General features: G+C 39.2%; 1 protein-coding gene across 2 annotated transcripts in view; it reads right to left on the reverse strand.

The window, feature by feature from the left end:
* Positions 1 to 25310, reverse strand: part of plxna4 (plexin A4) — a 301699-nt gene that overhangs the window by 59387 nt on the left and 217002 nt on the right. For both annotated transcript variants that reach the window (XM_036149188.1, XM_012850624.3), the window contains exons 8-12: positions 23770 to 23869; positions 21366 to 21480; positions 8205 to 8405; positions 7400 to 7496; positions 4403 to 4593 (exon numbers count right to left, since the gene is read on the reverse strand). In XM_036149188.1, coding sequence (XP_036005081.1) covers positions 4403 to 4593; positions 7400 to 7496; positions 8205 to 8405; positions 21366 to 21480; positions 23770 to 23869 — 704 coding nt within the window. The remainder of the gene's footprint in view (positions 1 to 4402; positions 4594 to 7399; positions 7497 to 8204; positions 8406 to 21365; positions 21481 to 23769; positions 23870 to 25310) is intronic.

Below are 25310 nucleotides of genomic sequence, written 5' to 3' on the forward strand. Positions count from 1 at the left end.
GGCCGGAGACGACACAGAGCAGCATGGCTGCAGCAGGTTAGCAAATACTCCCTACATGGACCTGTCATCCCACCCCTTTGGATGAGTTCAGGGGACACAGAGAGATTTTTTCTAATTAAAATAAATGTTGATCCATACTGGCTGACCAGGAAAAGGAAGACATTACAGAAGAGAGTCTGTGTTCAAAGCTGTTTTTTACAAGTCCAAGAAAAAAAAAATATGTTGAGTAATCCCATTACTGTGTTTGTGCGTTTAGCGCTATACTAATGCTTTTAAATTAAATTTATGTTCTAACACTGTACATTTTATAATGGTCATTATTGTTACTGTTTTTGTTTTTTGTAACTGATGAGGCCAGTTTCAGTTGTGGAACTGATGCAAAGAGACAGAATCATGCCAGTCATAGGAGTGAGGAGGAGGAGAAAGAAGAGCCAGATGAGAAGGGACAGAAGAAGAAGAAGAAGAAGAAGGAGGAGGAGGAGGGTGGGGTTGGTAATAGGTTTTTGCATTGAATTATATTAAACCTCTTGAAATCTGAGGATTGCTGTACAAACCAAGGCTTTTTGAAATCTTACAGCTAAGAGGCTGAAAAGGCTGATTAATTTCAGGTCTAGTTTGTGTTTCAGGATACAGCTTTAATTTTTGTTCGTTAATATCTGCTCTGATTTTTATGATAAGCTCCTTGCTTACTACAATTTTATAAAGTGAGAATAGTTTTTATTTCTATCATTATATACATACACAGTTTTAATAGTTGAAAAAAAGAGTTGTTTTTTTTTACTACAAATGAAGTATTCATGTCAAAATAATGGTGCCTCTCCAAATCAGACTCCTGGGCTGAGTTTTGAGAGCAGCTGTCCCTGGTCCCACTTTGACTTTCTTAAAAAAAAACAAAAAAAAAACAACAACATTATCTCACATGTGTGTGTGTGTGTGTGTGTGTGTGTTAGGGGGTGGAGGGTGCATGGAGAGGATCTTACTCAGAGTAATTCAGTGTAAAACCACCACTGCTGTAAATACAATTATGTAAACTTTTACTAAACTAACACATATGCAAACTTTTGGTACTATGACACTGCACAAAATACCAAGGTTGCAAAGTTGATCATATATGAGTGCTGACAGACTAGTTCTGACTACAATAGCATTCTTTGCCAAATTAATTACTTCAGCAGCTCTTTAAAAAACCCTACTCATTAGAGCTGGGTTGTGGAATGGCTGTATTAACAGAAGACTTATTCAGAACCAATAGACACCTAAGGTGAGTGAGGAACTGAACAATTAAGCTTAATAATTAAGCTTGTTTTGTTGCGCTTTCAGGGGAAAAGTGTTAATTTCTATTTCTAATTGTGTTCAAACACATAATTTGAAGTAAAGTGACATAACTACAGAATCAAAGCTCCAGAGGTCAAAGAAGCTTAGGGCCCAACACTCTGTCCTCTCTTTAATTTGCATTTAAAGTCCACAACAGTCAGTTACATTTGTATTACCTTAGATCCTGACATTGGGTGACATGGTCACAGTAATCAGTGTCCATTTGATTTATCAGAAGCATCTCTCATTGCAGGCAATGTGGTTGCAACATCCATCACCACTTTCTTACAAAACTACCTTTTGAGCAGCCAGTGTGTATGCGTGTGCGCACACACACACACACACATCAGCAGGCCTGTCCAGATGGATAGATGTTACAAACGGAGACAGAGTAGTCTGTCCCTATCAGTCTCTGCCAAATACAAGTCCTCCAGGCTGCAGACAGGAGCCAGCTGCAATGTCAGCTCTCCCAGTTTCTCAGCTCTGTGTATATGTGGCAAAGTGACCCCCCTGTGGGTTTCACATGACAGGTAGAGGGCTGAGCAAACGGGTGGGTTTATCCCTTAGCGCAAGGCTGTTGGATGTTATAGAAATTTTCTCCATAAATTATCAACAAAGGAACGCCAAAAGAATCCAATACTACAGTTTGATTATTTAAAAAAACAACCCGAAATAGCTTAACCTGTAAGGATGTTAAGCTAAGCTTAAACCAAGTCATGCACAAGTCTTCAGACTGCCAAGTAGGAGATATTGTTTTCAAATGGTTCAATGTCTCTGATTAAAATGGATCCCTACAGGTTTCTTAATGGAAAAAAAGAGGCATTTGGGGAATGGCTGCAATGCATCCAATTAAAAAAAGATGGCACACAATGCCTTGTGGCTCTCAATTCATATATTTATTTTACGTGGATGGGCTTAAGAGAAATAAAGAGGTAGGAGAAAGAAGAAAAAGCTTAAGAAAAACACAGAAAAGGAAAGAGACAAAATAAGGCATTGATTAGATTTTTGACTCGGACAAGATAATTGACGGTTTTGAAGAGGCAAACAGTTAATCACTTCTCTCATTCTTTTCATCGCTCTATGCAGGTCACTCTGTCATATTGATGGTGGGAAATGTCATTATAATGAAGTGTATTAGAATGCATTAAAGGCTGACTTGTCTTGGGAAAGTCCTCACTCCTCACCGCTGACAGTTTTTATGGGGGACGTAAGACGGCTGCAATACGCCCCGACTGCAGCCTCAGGGTTGCAAGATGACATACAGTCCCATCTCGTTGAATAACTTCCCTGCCCTGAGTGCAAACAACCAATGGTGGTAGACCAAAGCAAACTGTCACCCCTACTTTAAAAGGCACAAGGAGTGCAAAGCAGTATTTACCTTTTTTAATTTCTGTAAGAATGCATCAGATTTATATGTTATCTATATAGTTTATATCATTGTACACTGTGAGCATATGAAATCAAATTCCTTGTCTGGGCCAATAAAGCTGCTTCTGATTTCATAAAATACTGTGGAGGAAACCTACAAAAAAAGCTCAAAAGTGTGTGAGAATAACAGCTGCATAAAGAAAAGTGTCAGAAGCAAACTGGTGGTATTTTATAGGAATTCTAACTGTGAAATGCCACTCCTTCAATGGCAAGTGTCCTGCAACTTTTACCTGTTTCCCTTGTTCTACACATATAAAACAAATGGCTGAATTACTTCCTTAACATATAATCCTGTTCTACAGAATGCTGCTAGTGACCTAATTATTTAATTCAGGTGTTTTGAAGCTAAGACGGACACTAGCCCTGGACTGGAGTTTGACAGCTGGGTAACAGACCAACACAAAGCACTACATAACGGTACATAACACATGGCTTCTACGTTTTCTTTACAAATAAAAACTAATAATTCTGCTTTGTGTTTTTATACATTCTTCTTTACTTAGCTAGCCCTAAATAACATCTAGGGCATCTAAATGTCTTCGGAAGCCACCTAAGTTCATACCTATTGATAAAGTAAATGCATTCCAACTATGTGCAAGTTAATCTCAGTTTAAATGCAGAGGACTTCTATTAGGCCTGTGCTTGCTGCCTGGAATGTGGTCAGGTATGAAACAATGCTGTATTCATTTGGTGCATGTACATACCAAACCAATAAAGATGTACGTGATATTTGTGATACAAATACGAGTATCATTACACCCTTAAGGCACTCTGACAGGGCATCATGGTAGGGAGATGGTTCTCATATGATGGCATCAGACGTATTTATTTATTCAGAGTCCTGGATGAAAACACTTGGGGGGAGTTGATACAATGAAATCAAACAAACTAGTAAGAAGCAGCTTTTTGGTTCTAGGCCAAAGAAATGAATGTTATGGAGACTTTGTGACTTTAATCCAACCAAAAATTTATAGAATGACATAATTCATACCATTTCCTACACCACAAAACCAAGACATGCAGAACTGTAGAATGCAGTTTAATTGTTCTTGGTTAAATGTCTGCCCCCTTGTTCACAGGGGGCAGACATTGAATCAGTTCTCGGAAATAGAGTAAAATTAATAGGAAAGCTAAATTTTCCAGCATTTTGTGAGTTTATACAATACACAGAGGTGTGTAAATCCAGCTTTGAAAGGTAAAAACCTGCCTGTTAGGGTTAGAGTTAACCCTGTTCACTTAACCAGGTGATTTAAGCATCAGTCCCTCTCTATACTGTGGAGCTGGAAATGCAAATGGTTGGAACTAAGCTCTGCACAGGCTTTTACTAACTGAACCTGAGTTACCCACCTCTGCAGAGTAGATGTTTGAGCTGGTAAAGAAAAATGCAGAAGCTGGTATTTTTTTAAAGGCTGTAAATCCCTTTTTCTTTTTTTTTCTTTTTTTTTTTTCTTTTTTTTTTTGTAAAGTGCATAACAATCTTTAAGCTTTTCTTTCCATATTTTGTTCTGACATAGAATGGGCTGTGTTCCCAAATGCATTGTACAAATTTTAGGCTTCACTCGATTTCCAACCCCCCACCCCGCCAATTTTTTTCAACACTACTTGTCATGGATATTATGGGTATTGCTTTTGTATGCTTCTACTGGTGTATTTGTCTCACCTGTGTGATTCTTGGATGGGTGCATTTGCTGTTGATCCCGTTGGGCTCGAGCAGCTGGTTCTCTGGGAGGGGGCAGTGTTGCTTGAGGGTGCAGCGGTTCTCTCCTTTACACCAAACGCACCCGAACAGGGGGTCTGCTTTCAGACACAAACCGCAGCTTCCACGCTGAGCATCACACTTGTAAAGGTGAACTGCAGGATAAGAAGGAGAGGCATAAAGAAAAGTGGGTAAAGAAAACGTGGAGGGAAGTAAAAACAAGTTATTCTGGAAAAAATTACTTGAAAAGGCTAGGCAACTGTACACAACCTGAATTATTCCTGCCGCCATCATCTCCATATGCTCACATTCCCTCCTGCTTTGCCTCACCGAGTTTCCAACAATGTCGTCTCCTGCCTCCTGTCACCCACTACGCATTTACCATATCATCTCCATGACAACAGACCAGCCATTTTCTCTTTTAATTGCCATTAGATGCGTGTTTGAAGTGCCCATCAAAAAATGCCCCGGGAGATGCTTCCTCCGCAGGCAAACAAAGGTAGGAGGCGGTTGAGAAGCATTCTCCATTTCAAGCATCTCTTTTGTAACTTTTGTCGCTTCTTTGATTCTGTTCTCCTGCTCAAGGATATATTTTGCAAATGTGTTTTTTTTACAGACACGTAAACACAACCACAAACGCCCTACAAACTTTGCCTTGCAGCACAGTGTCATCTTAGCATTAAATTCACATTTTAACATTATGTTTCATGAGCCTGACTCCCCTACCTTTGGAGAAAATAAGCAGCTTTCCTGCAAGAGAACTACAACCCACCACATGCTGATGTTTTACAGGTACAGCATTAATTGCTTACAGTTGTGGATTGCTACTGGGCAGACTGAAATAACCCAGCTGAAGGCTTAATATTTAAAAATTCAGTAGCAAACCTATATTACACTGATGAGTCAAATAAAAAAGGGAAGCTCAAAGTGCCTCTTTTCCTTCATGTACATACAGGAAGGGATAATAAACCAGAGCTGTTTGTAGAGAGTGATTATTAATACACAGGTGAATCTCAATAAATTAGAATATCACAGAAAATGTAATTAATTTCAGTAATTCAAGTCCAAAGTTAAATTCATACACTTTGATGATTCATTGCAGGCAAGTGCTATTTTCCAAAAGTATAATCTCGTTAATTTTGATGAGTATAGCTTACAGCTAATAAAAAAAAAAAAAAAATCAGTTCCTCTGAAAATTTTAATATTTCACAAGCCAAGAAAATAATTGTACAGAAAGACATGTCCATACACGGTACAGTATACAGACTCAAGACATGGTCCAGGCTGCTTTCGCATTACCTATACCGCATAACTCCAGCATCAATAGAGACAATCAGCTTGTGGCTTGACTTGGGTAATAAAGAAACCCAGGCTGTTTTACTAGAGGCCCTAAGGTTGTCTGCAATGTTGTCTCTCATCTTCCTCTGGACAATACTCTATAACCTCTCAATGGAGTACAGGTCAGTTATTTGTTGGCCAATCAACCAGATTAGTACCATGGTCACTACAGCTGGTAATTGTACTTTTGAAAGTGTGTGCAGGTACCATGTCCCGCTGGAAAATGAACCCAGCAGCTTTATAGGACTTGTCAGTAGAAGGATGCCTGATGTGATCTAAAATCCCCTGGTGGATGGCGACGCTGACTGGACTTGATGGAAAACAGTCGACCAACAGATGCAAACTACTTGGCTCTCCTAATCATCCCTGACTGTGGAAACTTCACACTGGACCCCAAGCAACCTGGATTCTGTGCCATTTGCACTCTTCCATCCAAACTGTAAGACCACAACTAATACAATTCAGTTTTTACTTTAGAGGACTTCAACCAATGAGCAGTCCAGTCCTCATTCTCATTAGGCAACACACTTCTTTAATCGTGTCTGGTTCCGGAGAGGCAATAACACCATGGATTACAACAGCTGCAGCCCATGTCCTGTATATGTCTGTGTGTGGTGGATCTTCAGCTTTAGTCCACGCTAGGTAAAAGCGCCCCAAATTAAAGGCTTGGCTTTATTTCACAATTGTCTCAAGGCTGTGGTTTTGCTGTTTCATCTGCAGCTCTTTGTAAAACACTTTTTATTACCAATTAACCTTCTATTAATATGCTTGGATACTTTACTCAGTGATTAGACATCTTCTTTAGCAATGTCTTTTTGTAGAGTAACTATCTGCCTGAAAACTGCAAAAGTCATCTGTCTTTTCTGTAGCATAGGCCATAGCATGACATTTCTGTATTAAAAGGTATATTGATCTAACACAATATTCTAATTTCAAGGAAAGTGAATTTTGGGTTTCAGCTATACGCTATATTAATCACAATTGACAAGAAAAGGAACTCCATATAGATCCCTTAGTGTGTGGAAAATCTATATGATCATCAATTCTTGAATTGAATTACTGTGATAAACTTTTAAATATTATAATTCATCAACCGACACGGGTATATTTTAAAAAACATTCTCACACAGATGTAGTGTTGCAATAATAATAAGGCTGCAGCAACAGACAGAGTTTTTGGCAAACCTGAGAAGAAAGGCAGTAAAGACATAATTTAATCACAAAACTTACTAAAAAAAAAAGGCGCCCAGGAAAAGGATTGGTATTCAAAAGATACAAAGAAAATGTAACAGAGTTGGAACGGTAATTCGCACGACAGCCAGATGGGAAAAAAGATGGTCAAAATGGGAAAAAAGGGAAAAGAAGAAGGGTGTGTGTAAGTTAACCACTCTTCATGGCAACATCAGGGAATGGATGCTTCACCTCACCACCACCTGTTGCTATGGAGACAGGCTGCAAGGGCAACAATTGGGAGGCAGCAGCTTCCCTTATGTATGTCTAGATGAGAGTTTGTGAGGAGACCACGTTGGACAAAGTGTAAAGTGAGAGAGTTGATGAGCAGGCGCGTCCACATGTGTCGGTTCACATGAGCACACCAACGCCTGCATCTGTCTGAGTGCTCACCTTTGTTGTGGGCGGGGTTATCGATGCTGAAATCTCCGTTCCAGATGACGGTCAGCTCCACGGGAAGACTGCTCATCTCCATCCCATCATAGAGATACTATAACCATGGAAACCAGAGAAATGATGTGGGACGTTGCACGGAGTTTAATAGAGAGGAATAAACTGTGTATTATTTATAAGTCCAAATGCCTTTGGTACCTAATTTCCTTTTTCATCCCTAAAATACATAATCAGCAACATCAGGTGGCTTTATACACGGTTAACACACACACACACACACCAGAGAGCATTCAAAGATTAGATTATTTTCATTTGGCTCTGTAACACCGGCAGCATGAGAGGTTGGTGCTAGAATCATAATTTTCTGCTAAATTACAGTTTCCCTCATTCACAGCTCAATCATACTACAATGTTTGCCCTGTACTGTGATTACACACCCAATTCCACAGACAACTTGACACACAGACATTAACACACACAGACACACACAGAGTGATGAAGACAGACAGGAAGATGGGATGTTATTGTATCAACAGACAATTAGCATCAAGGCCAGCATAAAGCCTTTCATACTTTCTGTCAACGCATTATTCAGTAAGATGGAGCCTCGATGGAGGGGAGATCAAGTTAGGCTTATATCTCATATAATCTCTTAACACCTGAGGAACTAAACTTAGCCTTTATCAGTCTAAATATCAGTGGGCATAGCCAAAGCTTTTATGGAACGGGTTTTAAATGTGGGATGTCTCCAGCGAGCGTGTGGTAAGGTGAGCGAAAGTGATCCATTGCTGATGCTAATTCTTACCGACGTGTTTTGACATTGCACCGAGGAGCTGTTAAAGCGCAGGGCAGGAACTCTCTGCTCATTTCCTTGGATGGTTAGGAGGCACTCGTACCCCCTTTGTCCAGACTGCGGCTGGGGTAGGTTCTTAGCCCGCAGGGTGATGGGCTTTACCACATTGACTGGCACCAGTATCCTATCTGTAGGCAGCAACTGCGGACAGCCCTGAAATACAAACACAGATGATGGATTATCATTTTAAAATATATCACAAATATTGCATTTAAATGACTGCCCTGTGTTGTTGTTTTTTTCACACTGGTACTGAAAGTACCCAGTAAGAGAGGACACTGAAAGATATTTCAGTGGAAGGACAGCGACAGCTACACTTCATAGACTGCATATGTGAAAGGTCACAAAGAAACACAGTAAAGGCTGCTGGACGCCACACTACCCAGCTTTTGTGTTGAAAGCTATAAATCCTTCTTCCATTTTTATATGTGTCATACTTTGTGTTACTCTGACATAAAATCCTAATAAATCCTTTGGTATTCATAGTTCATGCACAAAAGTTTGACATGTATGAATGGTTTTTGCAAGGAACAGAAATTTTAAACAATCGCTCCTTAGCTGTTTGGCATCCCAGATATGTAATTTCAGGCCAAAGCGCTACAATAGCTACAATATCATGAATATAATAAAAACGTGATCTAAGTTTTTATTTGCCTGTAAAAATAACTATTTGCAAGACCCAAACGGTTCTCAGGTAACAGACACAGTGCAAATTCACTTTCAGGCCTAATGATTTACCTCATGAGTTATACTGGCAGGCTTTCAAAATAATACTTCAAAAGCAATTTATTTTAATAAGACAGCCACTTATCAATGCACTGTTTTCTCTATTATTTGTTTGTGTTATTCCCTGTCTAGATGAGACAGAAAGCTTCTCCTAAACAGTCACAGAACCTGTTCACATTCAAAGAATGAAGGACCAGTCTAGTTGCAACTCGGTTGATATTATCCTCAAGAGGGAAGCATCAATTATAGATTGAAGCAGACACCTTGGGAATAATTTTAATACTAATTTTCTACATATGAAAGACATACATATAAAGAAAGTGTTTAGTATTTTCATGGAAAAATATATCTAACAGATGTTCCCAAAGCAAGATTGCCTTCTGCCAAAATAGGCTAATAAAAATGAATGACGGAAAGACAGAGGGGGAGTAACAGTGGCGCACAAATCAGGTTACAAATTAAAATCTAATTTTAACAACCAATTATTTCAGGTGTGAGTAGCAGCCTAAATATAGAGGCCATATGGCATACCAGAAAGATCAAGAAGAGAAAAGAACCAGTGAAAGGGTTGTCAAAGGATGAGCAGACAGCATAAAGGACGGAGATAGAGAAGTGACCAGTAAACAAGTAACCCAAAAAACATTGGGATGAGAGGAAAGAGACTGACAAGGAGAAGTGAGCAATGAAAAGGGGGGAGTGGGGTAAAGAAGGGTGAACATAGTAAATACGGAGCAATGCTTCCCTGGGCACTCAGCAAAATGTTTCATGTGTTTAGCAGAAGAGCAGCAGATAGGGAAGAGAGGGGAAAACAGGCAAAATGAGAGAGAGGAACAACAAAAGAAGAGCCAAACTGAAAGAGGCAGGAACACCATTAAACATATGTGACAGGGGAAGCTTTAGTATGCCTCAGAGAGAAGTGCAAAGAGGGTGAAAAGAAAGGGAGCAGATAAGAGAAGCCCCCCTCACGTATGCAGCCAGGGAGAGGGTGTTGGGGGGGGGGGGGAGTAGGGTTGAGGCAGAGCACACGTTGAACTGCGCGATAACACTTGTTTGAAGTTCATTAAAAGCCACTTGATTTGGGTAGGCTGAGTGAGTGACTGACTAGTGAGTGACTCAATCACGTGGTGAGAGAGCCGAACGCTCAGTGACACTATTCACAAAGTCATTATAGATAAATGACACACAGAGGGGGGTGAGTTCAGTGGTGGAAGAGAGGAAGGTGGCGGTGCATGTGTGTGTTTGCTCTTCCAAATCTCATTTTCCTAAGAACGAAGGGTCATATTTGGAGAATGAAAATGAGTGAGAGAGCAAAGAGAGATGCAATCCATTTTTAATCACATCTTTTCCAGTTAATAGACGTGAACAATGGGGACAATAAATCTGATCTGGTTTGTGGAAATGAAAACACAGAAAGTACTGGAGTATGACTTAACACCGCGCCTGAGTGGAATCCTTAGGACAAATATCTACAACGATAGTGGTGTAAAGTCAAGGGACTACATTTTACGTACATATGCTTAGATCACTGTGTTCATGCAAGTTACATTTTCTACAGGGTAACATACAACAAAGTGTGTTGTGCTTAGGCTTGGGCCAGCATGATGTTTTTGCAGTATGGTCAAATACTTAGATTTTATAGTATTATGGTACAAAGCAAAAACTATAGAGGATGATCTTATAGCTTTTATTTAAAACTTAAAAAAAGCATAAAGTCATCTCACAGCTATTAGATTAACATATAGTTGTAACACAATCTAAAACATATATTTATCCATCCATCATCTTCCACTTATCGGAGATCGGGTTGCATGGCAACCAGAAGGGAAACATAGACATCCCTCTCCCCAGCAACATCCAGCTCATTCTGGAGGAATCAAAGGCATTCCCAGGCCAGAAGGGAAATGCAGTCCCCTTCAGTGAGTTGCGGCTCTTCACTGGAGTCTCCTCCCAGTGGGTTGGACCTCCAAAGGGTGGCCCCCAGGGGGCATCCTGATCAGATGTCCAAACCACCTCAACTAAATCCTTTAGGTGTAGAGAAGCAGTGGATCTAGTTTGAGCTTTTTTCAGATAACAGGGCTCTTCACCCTATCTCCAAGGCAGAGCTCAGGCACCCTCCAGACGGTCCCTCAGGGATCTGCTGAAATGCCACCTTAACATGGTGGAGGGTTGATGTCCTCCCATGATCCTGAGGGCTATGTTGTCTGGAGCTTTAGCTCCTGGTAGGGTCTCATCTAGCAAATCAGCCTCAGGGAAGTGGTCAGACAAAAAGGAATTCAATGATTCTGACGAGACGCCTGACCACAATATTATGTAAACCCCACCTGGGTTAGGTAGACTGATGTACCCTCCTGGAGGCAGGCCTGGAGAGTGCCTGGTGGTCAAGCTGTGACTCCTAGGGCTCGGCAGGGCTCAGCCCCAAAAAGCTACAGGAGGCCCCCTCTATGTGGGCCGACCACCTGGGGCGAGGCAAGCTGGGTGGCAGGCGAGGGCAGGGACCTTGGCATGCTAATTCCTGGGGGCATGGTTCAGCTTTAGAGATGTACTAACATATTAATATGCTTATTATTATTTAATGTTCATTTATTGACTTAGGCCAAAATGTTAAATTAAACAACCCCTACAAAAAAATTTGTCGTTTTAAAAAAAAAATGCTGTGCCCAAAATTATTCCTTGATGGTTGTTTTTTTGTTTGTATAGAAAAAGTAACATATAACTAAGTGATATTAGCTGGATAATTACTTGAGCCATCTTCTCAGCTAGATCCTGTAGAATGTAGCAACTTTTTTTTCTTGGTTTGCTGCTACATTCTTGTCAAGTGACAAATATTGATATTTAGAATGTTTCTCTTCTGTTTTTTTTTTTTACTTGGAGCTGTGCAACAAAATTTTCTCTGTGTTGTTAATCCCGTTCAAATCGGACTCATCAGTAATTTGTAAAGTAATATTTCCCCCACAATTTACCTACTATATTTTGCTGAACGCAGAGGACCTATAATAATACTAATCCAATGTGAATAGGCATCTCAGTGATTTAGACAGATATTGGCAGCAACCGATTCATGAATAGGCGGATTTTATTTCCTGTGAGCATTTTTATTTGCTTTTGGTGATGAATGGAGGCTACATGGAAGCCCAGCAAGCAACCCACCACACTGTAATACAGAGGCCGCTACACTGCTGTATGAAGGCATGCATTCAATGTTGCATTTCTATCTGTCACTACCCGATCCGTACCGTAACGTCTGGGAAAGGCAATTGTTTGGTTTTCTTATTTTTCTTTTTCTTTTATCTTATTATGGGCGGGATGTTTCTTTTTGTATTTCGTTGTAATTGTGTGAATATTGCATGATTTATAGGGAATAATAAAAATATAGAAAAAAATGGTTAAATCGCCTTTCAATGGATGCTTTGACTGTCTTGAGTCTTGATCAAAGAATGGACCCGTCTGCAGTCTTGTCAACTGCAGTTATGTTTTTGCAAGAAGTAAACAATGTGGTTACCATAACAACAAGGTTGTCTATTGTATGTGATAGATCCAACAGAGGGCACATTGACAGCTCACTCAAATTATTTTCTAATACAATATATATTTTTTTGTACAAAATAGTAACAGTGGTTATAAAGTGAACAATAGCATTTTACAGGCAAGGTTGTCCTTGTCCTTTTTAAACTAAAAAAAAAGCATCTAACGGCGACCGGGAAGTTATTCTGTTTGCGCATGTGCAAACGAGCTGATGGTACGGATCAGGTCACTGGTACAGATCGGTTAGTGACACTTCGCACTGCGACTTTTTCTGTCAGTGTAATTGTCAGGGTGGGGTGAATGTAAGTGGACAGATATTAACTGACTTGCATTGTCTGTACGCAGCAGCGCGAGGTTGCACAGTGCGATAGACAGGAAAAAGGGTTCTGTTTGAAAAAGGACAAGTCGAACTAAGCGACTGCACATTCTAAACCAGGCCCTAAACCCGCAACTCACAAAATTTAGAAGCAACATAAAAAAGAGGTGTTGACTGTAGTGCTTCTGTTACACAGCGACTCACATGCATAATATGCAGCATAGATGTCCGGTAAATTTAATCAAATCTCAGGCTTCGGTTTTTCTGTGCGAATGCGCCACATAAAAAGCTGATGTAAGGGGGTAACTTCTCTATTACATAGGGTCCACAGATAATGCTTATCTCGTGCAAATAGGGCTTTGGTTCTTAAAATCATGCAGCCTGAATGGATTTTGAAATGATTTCCTTATGACCAGGTTATCATTTAAGACTTTGGGAGGGGAACAGGACTTCCCACATCTCCTTGACTAAAAACTTAGTGATTTTCTTTTGACTCACATCGCCTCTGCTCAGGCCTGCATTCAGTGTCCCTGGAAATCAATAGCTATATTGGCTAATTGCAAGCACTACTCTCTACTACTTCCTACCTACCATTCTGTTGCTAGATGGATGGATGTTTGGAGTCATCCCCATAGCATGTCTGGCCGCACTAAAACACATCCCTAAAAAGCTGGTGGAAAACAAAAACACTGCAGTCTCCTGCTTACTGTTGTAAACAATCAATCCAAACATTGGTGGAAAAAAGGAGTAGGTGTTTCCTGTAGCTCAGTCTTAGGTCAGCCTGGCTGACAGGTCTGCTGCTAGTCTCAAAGCCCATCTCATAACTAACATTTGTTGTCAAGCATAAGCATACTTTCTCAGGACGCTTTCTGGGAAAAGAGGCTGTGAAGGTGTGATCAGACATTCTCTTATTTGCATAGCTTAAATAGTGAGTTAAAAGGAACCAAAATGTTTTAATAAGCTATTTAAATTCATTATTTCTAATCTAAGTGAATGTATACAACTTTAATTATTTTCGTCCAGTTAGCACCAACTGATAGTAATCATCAACACAGACAAATCATCTTGTGTGATGTTTCATTATCACAACACGCTTGGAGATAAAAACTAATCTAAACATGTATTTTTTCTATATGTATATTTTGTGGCTCTACATCAATGTTGCCTGGCCTTTTTGTGTGCAGAAAACCCCCCAACAAAGACATGTACACAAAACACAGATGCTAACATCCTCACTTTATTAAACACATAAACCAAAGTCATATCTGCCTTGTAGTTTTAAATCAGACCTCCCCATAGAGAGCAGCACATAACTGCACAAAGCCAAGCTCCATTCATAGACTGTGCTGAAACCCAACAAAGCCTTTGGTAGAAATTAAAAAGTTGTTTGTAGAAAGAAAGCAAAATGTGAAAATGTTAAACCTGTCTTGATAATTGCTTTTGCAACCACGCAAAACCTTACAAGTTTCTATGTATAGTTCTGCAGCTGCAAAGCTTGGATTTCAGTTTGCCAATACAAGAGACTAGGATGCAATGAAACAACAGCATGTGAACATTGGCAGTGTGGGCTTTTGTGTGTTTGGACAAACAAAGATGTATACATCCCTATTTGGCTTGAAATTCTGATGTTGTTGGCAAGTATGCTCACTGTTGCTGTTGAGATTTATGTAAATGTTTAGCTGATGTAATGCCTGGGGTTTTATTATTGTTCCACACATCCTCAAGTGCAAACACCCAGAGAGTCAACAATTTATTCAAACATTCACGTAGACCTTTCAAAATAAATATATTTACTATACTATACTGCTATATGGGAATCTCAATTAATTAGAATTCGACACATATGGTATTGAGTCATATTTAGATTCATTACACGTGTATTTCACTTAAAGCTAATGAAAAAACAAAGTTCTGTTTTCTGGTAAAATCAGCATGTTGCTCAAGACTAATAAAATACATTTTTATTACAGAAATCTTATTTTATGGGCAAAACATTCATGAGAAATACTGCTGACTTTACAGTTGTCCAGTTGACATTCGCCCTGCACAAAGAGGCAAATGCAACTATAAGGGTAAAGATGATGACTGTTCACAAAGTGCAGTATGTATGCATATTAGTGAATAATTAAGTTGAAAGTGTAGTAGAAAAAGGTGCACAAGTGACAGAAACCGCAGCCGGAAGAGGACTGTGGGACAAATCCACTTTAAGAGAAGACCACTGTGCTTGATCAGTCAGCAAACTCACCTGACCAAAACTCATTGACCCCATGCATCAGTGTATAATGTATTTTTAAGAGGAAGGTTAGATACATCAGACCCAATACTACAGACAAGCTGAAGGCTACCCTTAAAGCAAACTGGGCTTCCTTAATCCCTCAGCAGAGCCTTTGTGGTATGCCGAATTGAAGCAGTTATTCATGCAAAAGCAGCCTGACCAAGTATTGCAGACAGAAGTAATTGGAACAAAGGGCTGATTGGAATAAAAATGTGTCATGTAAACAAGCTAATAAGAATACTGTGAATGGATTAAACTTAATCAAAATGAAATTGTATTTGAAACGAGCGGGGCGGTTTGTGTCGGTTGTAATCTGAACAACATGCAGGTAAATGTTTGACAGGCTCAAGTTATTCCGAATGTGGCAACCTGACTCGAGTGCGGATGTGCATCCGACGTAAAGATGACATTTTCCGTGTTGTTGAGTGGTGAAAATACGTTGGGTCTCCCGATACAACCTTTCTATTCGAAATATTAAAAGAGCTCAAAATTATTATTTATTCAGTAACACTTTGGGCCTTTTGCAAGTCCACTCTGGGACCTCAGTAGACAAACAAAGTCATATAATACTGCTTTATTCACTACATTATGTTGCTCAGCAAAGATGGAAGTTCTTCTTCTGTGGGTTTCTTTTAGGGAAATTCGATGATTGCGTATATCAGGGTGGTTATATTATGAATAAAGCCAGGTGCATATAAACGCACATTATGATCAAATTAATTGTGTGCCCATATAAACGCTACAATCCGATAATATTTTGGTTTTTAATTCAAATACATTTCAATGCGATTCTGCATGTAAACGGTCACTGTAATGTCTGTTTACATTAGGGAAGTGAGGGAGGAATGCCTTGCATCATAACGCACTTATCCTTGTTTCTTTTTAACCTTTACATGCTTTCATTCGTTCTGAATGAAGACCGGAGGACCACATTTTTCAAGTCAAGGAGGAAGACTTAAATTGTGCCCTGTGTATAAAGAAAGAGAGGTAGAGAGAGAGAGAGAGATAGATAGATAGATAGATAGATAGATAGATAGATAGATAGATAGATAGATAGATAGATAGATAGATAGATAGATAGATAGATAGATAGATAGATAGATAGATAGATAGATAGATAGATAGATAGATAGATAGATAGATAGATAGATAGATAGATAGATAGATAGATAGATAGATAGATAGATAACAGCCAGTGAAATTCATCTGATGGACTCAGCTCAATGACCATTCTTATATCTCTTGTCAAGCCTATCACTGATTCTCTTTCCTCCCCACTCTTCCCTGACTCCTTTTCTTCTTGGGGACCTACTTAGATCTGATAATTAGAGGCTGGTGGGAGGTGTGAAGGGTGGAGATGGGGAAAGTGACAGAGAGTAGGAAGCAAAATGGGAGCTGCGAATGTAAAAGCCCTTGGCATAGTTTGAAGCTAAGGGGAGAGGGAGGGAGGGCTATGCCAACAAAAAGAGAGAAAGGCCCATAATTATAGCAGCGTAAGGTGTGAAGATGAAAAGGATCTTAAGTTTTTAGACACATACTTACCCACCAACACCCTGTGGTAACCAAAAGCTCCCCAGTTTCTGTCTTATCATATCCAACAGAGCCTAGGGCTAAAATACTCTCCTCCTTTCTCGTTGCTAAGTCCCCCTGCCTTCAGCTGCTCCTCCTCATTGTTATTAGCATATTTCTTCACTTCTAATCTTAACAAATAACCTTTCAGTTGTTACTTCTTTCCTAATGTTTTCTTTTTCCATTTTCCCCTAATGGAAAACTACAATTTTGATGAAAAAGCAATTTATCTATCAAATTAAATGTTGAAAGAACAACAGTGCAGCAATAACTGAAAGTTTGCGAATTACTAATTTAATTTCAGAGTTCACTAAAAATGTTGGCAGTCAAAGTGAGTGCAAGCACAAAAATTACGAACAGAAGATTATCATTAACCGTTAAAAATAAAATGTCCTTTCCAAATTTATCAGAATTTTGTGATTTGTGGTTTGTTCCTTACATTTCTTGTTATATTTAAACATTTTATTATAGGTGTAATGTCAGACAGACTCCAGTACACTTTTTGTACAAACAAATAAAGCAGTGTTTTGTACAGATTAATGACAGACCAAAAAACACACAAGAAATTGTTCGACTACAAAATTACCAATCAAACATTTGTTCCAATACATCAAAAACTAAGAGGAACGTATAAGGAACTATGAAGTGAGGAAACATGGGACTTAAATATAAATAATTGAACTAAATTTGATCTAGAAAATCAAAATTTATGTCAAAATACCCAACATAATATAAGTAAATAGGTAAAAGTATAAAATGTGTTAAAGGTATAAATTATTATTAGGTAAAAAAAAAAGTCAGCAGGAATAGATAGTTTAGTTTGCTTTTAAAAACATCCACTCTGTCAGCAGCCCTCAGGTCTTTAGCACAAATGTTCCTGGCTAGTCACGAGGTCTGAGGGGTTTAATGGATTTGCAGCATGAAACCAAATCGGATTAATAGGTTGGACTCAAATAGGGGTGGGCGATATGGTAAAAAAAATTACTTTATAATATCAGTCAATATCAATATCAATCACCATTTTTGTCAATCTTTCATGTTCGCTGGTAAAACTTGAATATATCAGAAAGTTAGTTTTAAATTAAAGATTTACTTTCAAAAGCTGAACATGTCATCAAACATGCTAGCTTGTCTGGGATTGTCAAGTTTTACATTTTGCGTGCTCTAGTGGGTCGCACTGGATCAGATGGTAAAACGGATTAGTGGTATTCCCCAACTTTGTCAGAATACCACGCTCAACATATACTTTGCTGTGCACACTACTTTTTTTTTTTTCTTTAAATAGCCAAAATGCCTCCACACAACTAAATTGTTCTGGCCCTTCTTGTTAACAACGTAATTTGCTGTTTCTTCTGTCTTTTCTTCTTTCGGGCGCTAATTTTTTTATTAGTAAGAGCCTACAGCTGCACAAAAATTAGCCGTTAGCACGTCTGGCTGCTACTGTGCTTTCTGTGTCAACCTAACTTTGCATGGCTGTCTTCCCAGCCACTTGATTGGTCCAGTGCAGAGCAACTCTCATCATTGGCTATACACCTTATCTTTATATGGAAGGTAAAAAAAGCTAAAATATGCTAGATGTTTTGAGTTTTTAACAATTATATGTTTGATACATAGTTCTATATACTCGATGTCTTCACGATGCATCTGCAATGTAAAAAGTCATAAAAATAAGGGAAAGCCAATGAATGAGAAAGGTGAGTCCCGAACATTTGACCGGTAGTGTATATTGCTATCATTTTATCGGCAAGCTCTAGAGTCAAATCATTGATAGTTATTAAATCAGTTATAAAATCCAAAAAAAAAGCTTCTTAATACTTGTTCTAAAAGGCAATGCCAATGCAAAGACTTTAAATGGCTATTCCTTCAGTTTCAGTACCTCAACAATTGCACATTTCCTATCTTTTACTGCCTCTTCCTTCTTGCAAATTTTCTTCTGACTCTTCAACCCTCAGCACAGAGGATAACATTGATTTGGCTATGAATTGAAATGAGGCACTTCTCTCCACCATTTCCATTCAATATTGGCAGCTTACAGCTATTACGGTTGGCATTTAGCCTCTTTAATAAAATTATCCTGATCACTTGATCGATAATTTGCTGGTAAATAAACTTCACAACAGTGATCACTGCAGCACAGTTGGGAAGTAAATAATGCAAGGAGATGAGAAGTGCAGTATGAGCTAGGAGATAGTGAAATGAATTCAGTGACATTAATATTTTTGTGTGTTTTCTATCTCCCTTCCTAGCCGAATATATTAGGGAAAGACTTGGCAGCAGCTCAGGATATGAACATGCTGTGTTGTAGACAGGAAAAGAAGAAAGGGAAATATCCTCCTGTGGTTTTCATCAGACAAAGAGAACGGGAAGGGTACCCAGTTTCATCAGTTTCTTATGTGTTTGCGTTATGGATATTGACTGCAGTTTGAGGAAGATGGTAAATGAACTCTGTACAGTGGATAAACAAGAACAAACAATTCATACGTCAATAAACGCAAGTAGAGAGTTACCACTGGTTTTTCATTAGTGTATCCAAGTTTTGCTTTGTGTCCTGTCTTTGTTAGAGAGCCAGAATGGCTATGTCCTTGAGATGTATGGAGGGCAAACAGGCCAGCGTCTGATCCCTGTGCCCATATCATTGCTGGCATGAATGAGACACCCAGGCCTGGCTTAAACTCCACCCTGCCCTGAATACTAACGTCAAGCTCAAGCAGTGGGGAGATTCTGCTGGCCTCGCTCATTAACATAGAGTTAAGGGATTATTGAGATCACTGCCTCAAATCCCCTAATTGTAATAGTTAACAAAAAAAATTCTGTGTCAGCAGAAAGAGGCAACCTCATTTTACTGCAAAGTTGGTGTGTTGTCTTTTGTGGGTGTGTACGTTTCTAAGCCTTTATGCATGTGTCTGAACAATTATTTCTCAACAGCATAAAAAACATCTGGCAGTAAATACATCACCTTGGAATTAAAGGGTTAATTAAAAGCAAATTAAAAGCCATTAAGCCTGCATGACACCTGCTTTTTAAATCCCTCTTTTTTATTTGTTCTTTTCTTTTAGCAAGCGCACAATAACACACATTATTACCCTGAGTCAATACTGACTATCAGCGTCTAAGCTAATTAGAAATGTAAACCTGCAAAAGACTTTTGTTTGGGCCAAACTGAACAGAAAGTTCAAAGGGATGAAATTAAGGGGGGGGGGGGGGTAATGTCTCTGCAGGCTAAAATGCTTCAGCGGGGTTGGGGGGTGTTGGGTGAAGTATAATAACACAATTGACAGCAGACTGCTCATCAAAAGAGTCAATCTGGCTGAGCCTGTCTCCCTGACATGAGCACCAGTGATCTTCATCATACCTCACCTCAGGCTAGGATTAACAGGCCACGTAAATCCCAGTACAACCCCTCCTAAAAAGCCACAGTGAATTGGCAAAGTACAGGAAGGCTAACACTGCCACAGACACGCAAATACACGGAGTAGGACTGCAAATAACTGCATTGCTACTGACCCTGTAGTCTCAAATCCACGGCACATACCGCACCCTTCCCTGACTTCTTCCCTTCCCATATAGGCTACCACAGTAACTGAGTAAAATCCCCTCATGTAATGGGGAGTGGCTGGGGTTGGAGGCCAGTCGCTTAGCGTACCCCTTCCAGCGCACAGCTCGTCCTCTGCAGCAGAGCTGCCTAATTACAGTCGGCTCTGCTTCGACGGGAATAGAACTGCCTGCCAATATTATTGATAATTCACAAAGAGTAAGCTGTTGCAGGGAATAGGGATGGGCATGTGAAATGACTCAGTTTTATTAGCTTCCACTGCCCTTTGAAGTGCAGTCAAAAGTAAGACATGCCAAGAGACTCATGCCAGATGGAGGTACTTCGGCTGAAAGGTGGTGCGATGTTTTTAACACAATACTTTTTGCACATATAATCTAAAAATGTAGATTTCGTTCTCGTATATAAAATCATTACCCCTCATCTTATTTCACCATAGTTGATTTACTACAAACAACACGTTTAAGGGTTTGTACACATGGTGGGCAATCAATGTAAAGTAACTGACTAAAATCTCGAAAAAACTCTGGTTCCCAACATAACCGTCATCTTATTGCTACCCTGGTCTACAGTGGGTGGGCTTGTGCACATGGGCCTGTTGATAAGTGATAAAAAGATTACTGATTTTCTTTCAATAAAACTAAAATAGAGTGCAGCTAACTTTCTAAGCATCAAAACAAATCTGAAAACAGAAAAAGATTGTGCATGAATGGCAGGATGGCCAGCTACTGCTCTGTATCCAATTCTCAGCATGCAGGTACACACAAGAGGAGGAAACTGTAGGGAGCCTTCCTGAGGAAAAACTTAAAGATGTTGTGCTGTGCTTAGCAGTCTAAATGATCATTACACATTTAGCAAAATAGGTGGTGGTATTGAGAGATAATGTGGAGCATACATAAAATGTGTATTTTATCAGTAGAGCATCAACTAGAAAACTCTTTAAAGTGGACAGTAAATAAAAAGTGTCATTAATCCCCATTCCCCATCACATTTCGTGACTTTCTCCATATTTAAAAAGAAAAAAAAATATGTGAGTATGAGAAGCTATTTTGTCATTTCAGCTATGTCAAGATGAAGTACAAGCATAACTAAGCTTGGAGAATATCTGAGAAGAAAACACAGTTTCTTAAATCTTCCAGTTTCAGATTCACTGACCTCAGGCTTCTTGACTCGGCCCTCCTGGAAAGAACAAGTGCGAGGGTCATGGGTACAGTCATGCCTGTATTTACACCAGTGGCACTGGTAGGGGCTGCTGACACAAGAGAGGCACCTGAAAAAAGCAAGGTTGTATGGGAAAGGTGGAGTTTTGAGTTATGAAGGAACAGTAGGAAACAAAGAAAAGGCTTAGTTAATCCATTGATACCTGCAGTCAGATGTTTACATGCAGTCGTGATAGACATGTTATCAGATGTAACAGCATTTGAGCCGTTTTATGGAATGTGGAACAATCATACAACAACCTCAGTGTTTAGCAACATTTGTGTTCACAAGTTTAAATGTATTTTAGACTCTCTAAAACTCACACAGGTGTCAAACATTTGCACACAATAAATATGTAGACCACTAATGTTTGACTGAATGTTCCTTTCCAAATTTCTGTCTTTTTTTGTAGCTATTATCAAGGTTCTAGCACAACTCTTGTTAAATATTTGATCCCTCTTCTTGCCAAAATTTGTAGAATTAACTAAAAAACAGCTTTTGTTTCTAGTCTCAGACTCAAATTTTAGGCCTAATACACAAATTCAATGTGGTTGGAGTCCAGTCTGTTAAAGGCTAGCTTGGTTGTGTATTTGGGATCATCGTCCTGTTAGAAAAAAAACCTTCATCCAAGATTCAACCCTCTAACCCTGTCAACTTCAGATGGAAAATGAAGTCAAGCGGAGTAGAGGTGAGGTTTCCAAAACTAGAACCATGGTACCAACTCTTAGGCATGGTGGTCGAACCATCATCCTTTGGGGCTGTTTTCTACCAGTGGCACTGGTGCATTGCAGAAATGCACCAGAACAAAGAATAACAAAGAATGGGGTCAACTTCCAAAAACTTTACATTCTTAAATCAATAGCTAGATGGTTGAAATCTGGACACAGTTAGATATTCTAAATGGAGAATGATCCCAAACACACTTCAGAGCTGGTTTTAGAATAGATAAAGCCAACTGACATTATGTTTCTGGAAAAGCCTTGCTAAACTTTTACCTTATTTTAATTGAAAATATAGGAACTTTGCCTAAATCTGGAGGCATCACAGTAAACATGTAAATCAGCTGTTGTAATTCTGGAATAAAAGTCATCAACTATCCTGTTAGCTTTATGTCAGATGTATGTTGACAACGATAATGTGTAGTTTCTCTACAACCAACATTTATTCAAGTAACAGTGAGACCGTATGTATGTATGTATTTGAGCCGTGATGAATAATCATCCACTTGTATGGCTTAAAAAACATCCTCAATAAATTCCCACCTATGTACCAAATTATTTTTTATGTTAACATTGTCATTGAATTCCACTCTGGGAAAAAATGGAAGTTGAAAGCTGAGAACATTTACACAGATGATAAATGAATGCAAACTCCTGTGCAGAACTGCAATTATGTAAAAGGAAAAATCTGCATCTTAAGAAGGCAAACCATTTCATCACATAGAGCAGGGGTGTCAAACATACGGCCCGCGGGCCGGATCCGGCCCGCCGAACAATTTAGTCCGGCCCTGTGGCTAAATGCATTATCATTATATAAAAAAAAAAATTATGTTTTTTTTTTCAGTGTCCTGTCTGGCAATGTGGCAATAAGATGCCACAAAGAGCTCATCAGATTTGACTTTCACAAGTGGACAAGATAAAAAGAAGAGAATGATAAAACAATTATTGAAAAAAACATGTACTTCGTTTAATTGAAAATATGCAGTTCATATATTGTCCACGAGGGGCGTTGTGTTCTAATTAGCAGATTAAGCTTCAGGTGTGGAAAAATTCAAATCATTTCTTAATTTTTATCTGTTTGATGTATTTTGTCATGTAGGACAGTGTTTTTAAGTTCCAAAAAATGTGAATAAATGTTTTTCAACATTGTATAATCACTGTGATCAGTTCTTATGCATAATGCACAAGTAAATGTTTAACTGAGTAAAAGTATTGTTGAAATTGCACATACTTTTCTTAAAAACGCTGAGGTTATTCATAATATATTGTGTAAAAGTGAAATTAACTTAATATAAAAATCAACAAGTCCACTTTTATTAGTTCTATTTAATCTTGTAATGAGTTTACTCGTGTGGCCCTCTTGAGATCAGATTAAGCTGAATGCGGCCCCTCAACCAAAATGAGTTTGACACCCCTGACATAGAGGGTTTAGAACTATAACAACAGGCCTGCAGGTGAGTTCAAACTTCAAATGTCAAAAGAGAGAGAGGAAGCCAGCTACAAATGCTACATTTTGAAATCCCTCTAGAGGAATGTTGTCATTCTGGAGCTCAGAAATTGCTACATGAAAAATGTAATAAAACACTGCTGCAGATTGTGATTGAAGTGCATTTGAAAGCTAGCAGTAGAGGTTGACTTACGACTTGTGCACGCTGCAGTTGTAGAAAACAAAACTGGTGTTTGCAAAAGCCAGGCCCGTCTCCCTGGACTTGAGATAGAGCTGCACTATCTGGTGGTCTCCTACAGAAAACAGAAGATGGCACAAATTAAATCAAAGGTTTTAAGACACTTATTGAACAAATCAGAATTAGCTTTAAGCACCAAGTTGGTTTATACAACAAGGAATCTGACTCTGGTTCCGCTTGCCTCTCAATGAGGACATTTTAGTACAAATACACAAAGATGGCAATATTTTTCTCATAAATACAGTATATTAATACACGTTTCTACAAAATATGGAAGACCTGGCTGGTGTGGAATAAATAATCATGGTATTGATCTGAGTACTCTGATTGACAGCCTGGGGAAAGAAACTGTCCCTGTGAGGATTGTTTGGCTAGGAGTGCTCTATAGTATCGTCCCGATGGTAAATGTCTAAACAGTTTGTGTCCAGGATGTGTGGGGTCTAAAGAGACATTAGCTGCCCTTTTTCTGACCTTAGAACTGTAGAAATCCTGGATGAAGGAAAGTCAGCCTTGATTATCCTTTCTTAGCTGCAGTTTGGACCTGTCCTGTTTTGTGGGTGAGCCAAACCACACAGTGATGGATGTGCCCAAAAAGCCTAAATAATGGCAGTGTGGATGACTAGCACCTTCTGTGAAATTATAGCTATTTACTGTATTAGAATATATTCTAACAGTGATTATTAATTTTTCAATACGGAAACAACAGGTGATCATCTTGTTGCATTGGTGAAGGATATATAAAAGCAGGAATTAAAGGTAGAGTTCTGCCAAGTCCCTCTTTTCATGCAGCTGTGCAGGAAGTAAAAGTTGGTGCATCGACATGTCCCTTGGGATGGGCAGTATTCCCTCTGAAATCTCTTTGAGAGCTTCTTTGACAAGGTAAAAAAAAAAAGAACATGAAACAGCAACCATGTGTATTTTTTGTGTAAGTGTATCAACTCGCACGTTGTCTGTATTAGGTATGTGCTTTTGTCTGGCCCTAATGAAGGAGTTCATGTTTAATTCATCAACACGTCTACACATCTAACTGCTCATTCTCTGCACTACCTCTTTACCTCCCTCTCTCATTCCCACTATCTTTACACACAGGTCTCTTCACTTTGACTCCCTGTCCCTTGTGTGTCTCCCTCCATCTCTCTAACAAAGAAAGAATCATTCATCAATCAGGGTAAAGCACCGGTGACAACGGATCTGTCCTAATTAGGCCACCTAAATGTTACCTTGACGCCTGCTAACACTCTCCATCCTTCCCTGTCCTCATCTAGTGTGCACCCTTTTCTCTCTTTACACCAGGCTTTGACTAATAAGTGGTGGTGAAAACAGAAAATGAAAGATTCAAATTAAGAAACATTTTACTCTCTATCCCCAATGCAGACAAATATATAGACAGTATTTCCCTGCACGGGTTGCAAAGCTGTGTGTGTGTGTGTGTGTGTGTGTGTGTGTGTGTGTGTATGTGTGTGTGTGTGTCTGTAAGGGTTTTGATGTATATCCTT

The sequence above is a fragment of the Fundulus heteroclitus genome, chromosome 17 (assembly GCF_011125445.2).
Source record: "Fundulus heteroclitus isolate FHET01 chromosome 17, MU-UCD_Fhet_4.1, whole genome shotgun sequence".
In the NCBI taxonomy this organism is placed as follows: domain Eukaryota; kingdom Metazoa; phylum Chordata; class Actinopteri; order Cyprinodontiformes; family Fundulidae; genus Fundulus; species Fundulus heteroclitus.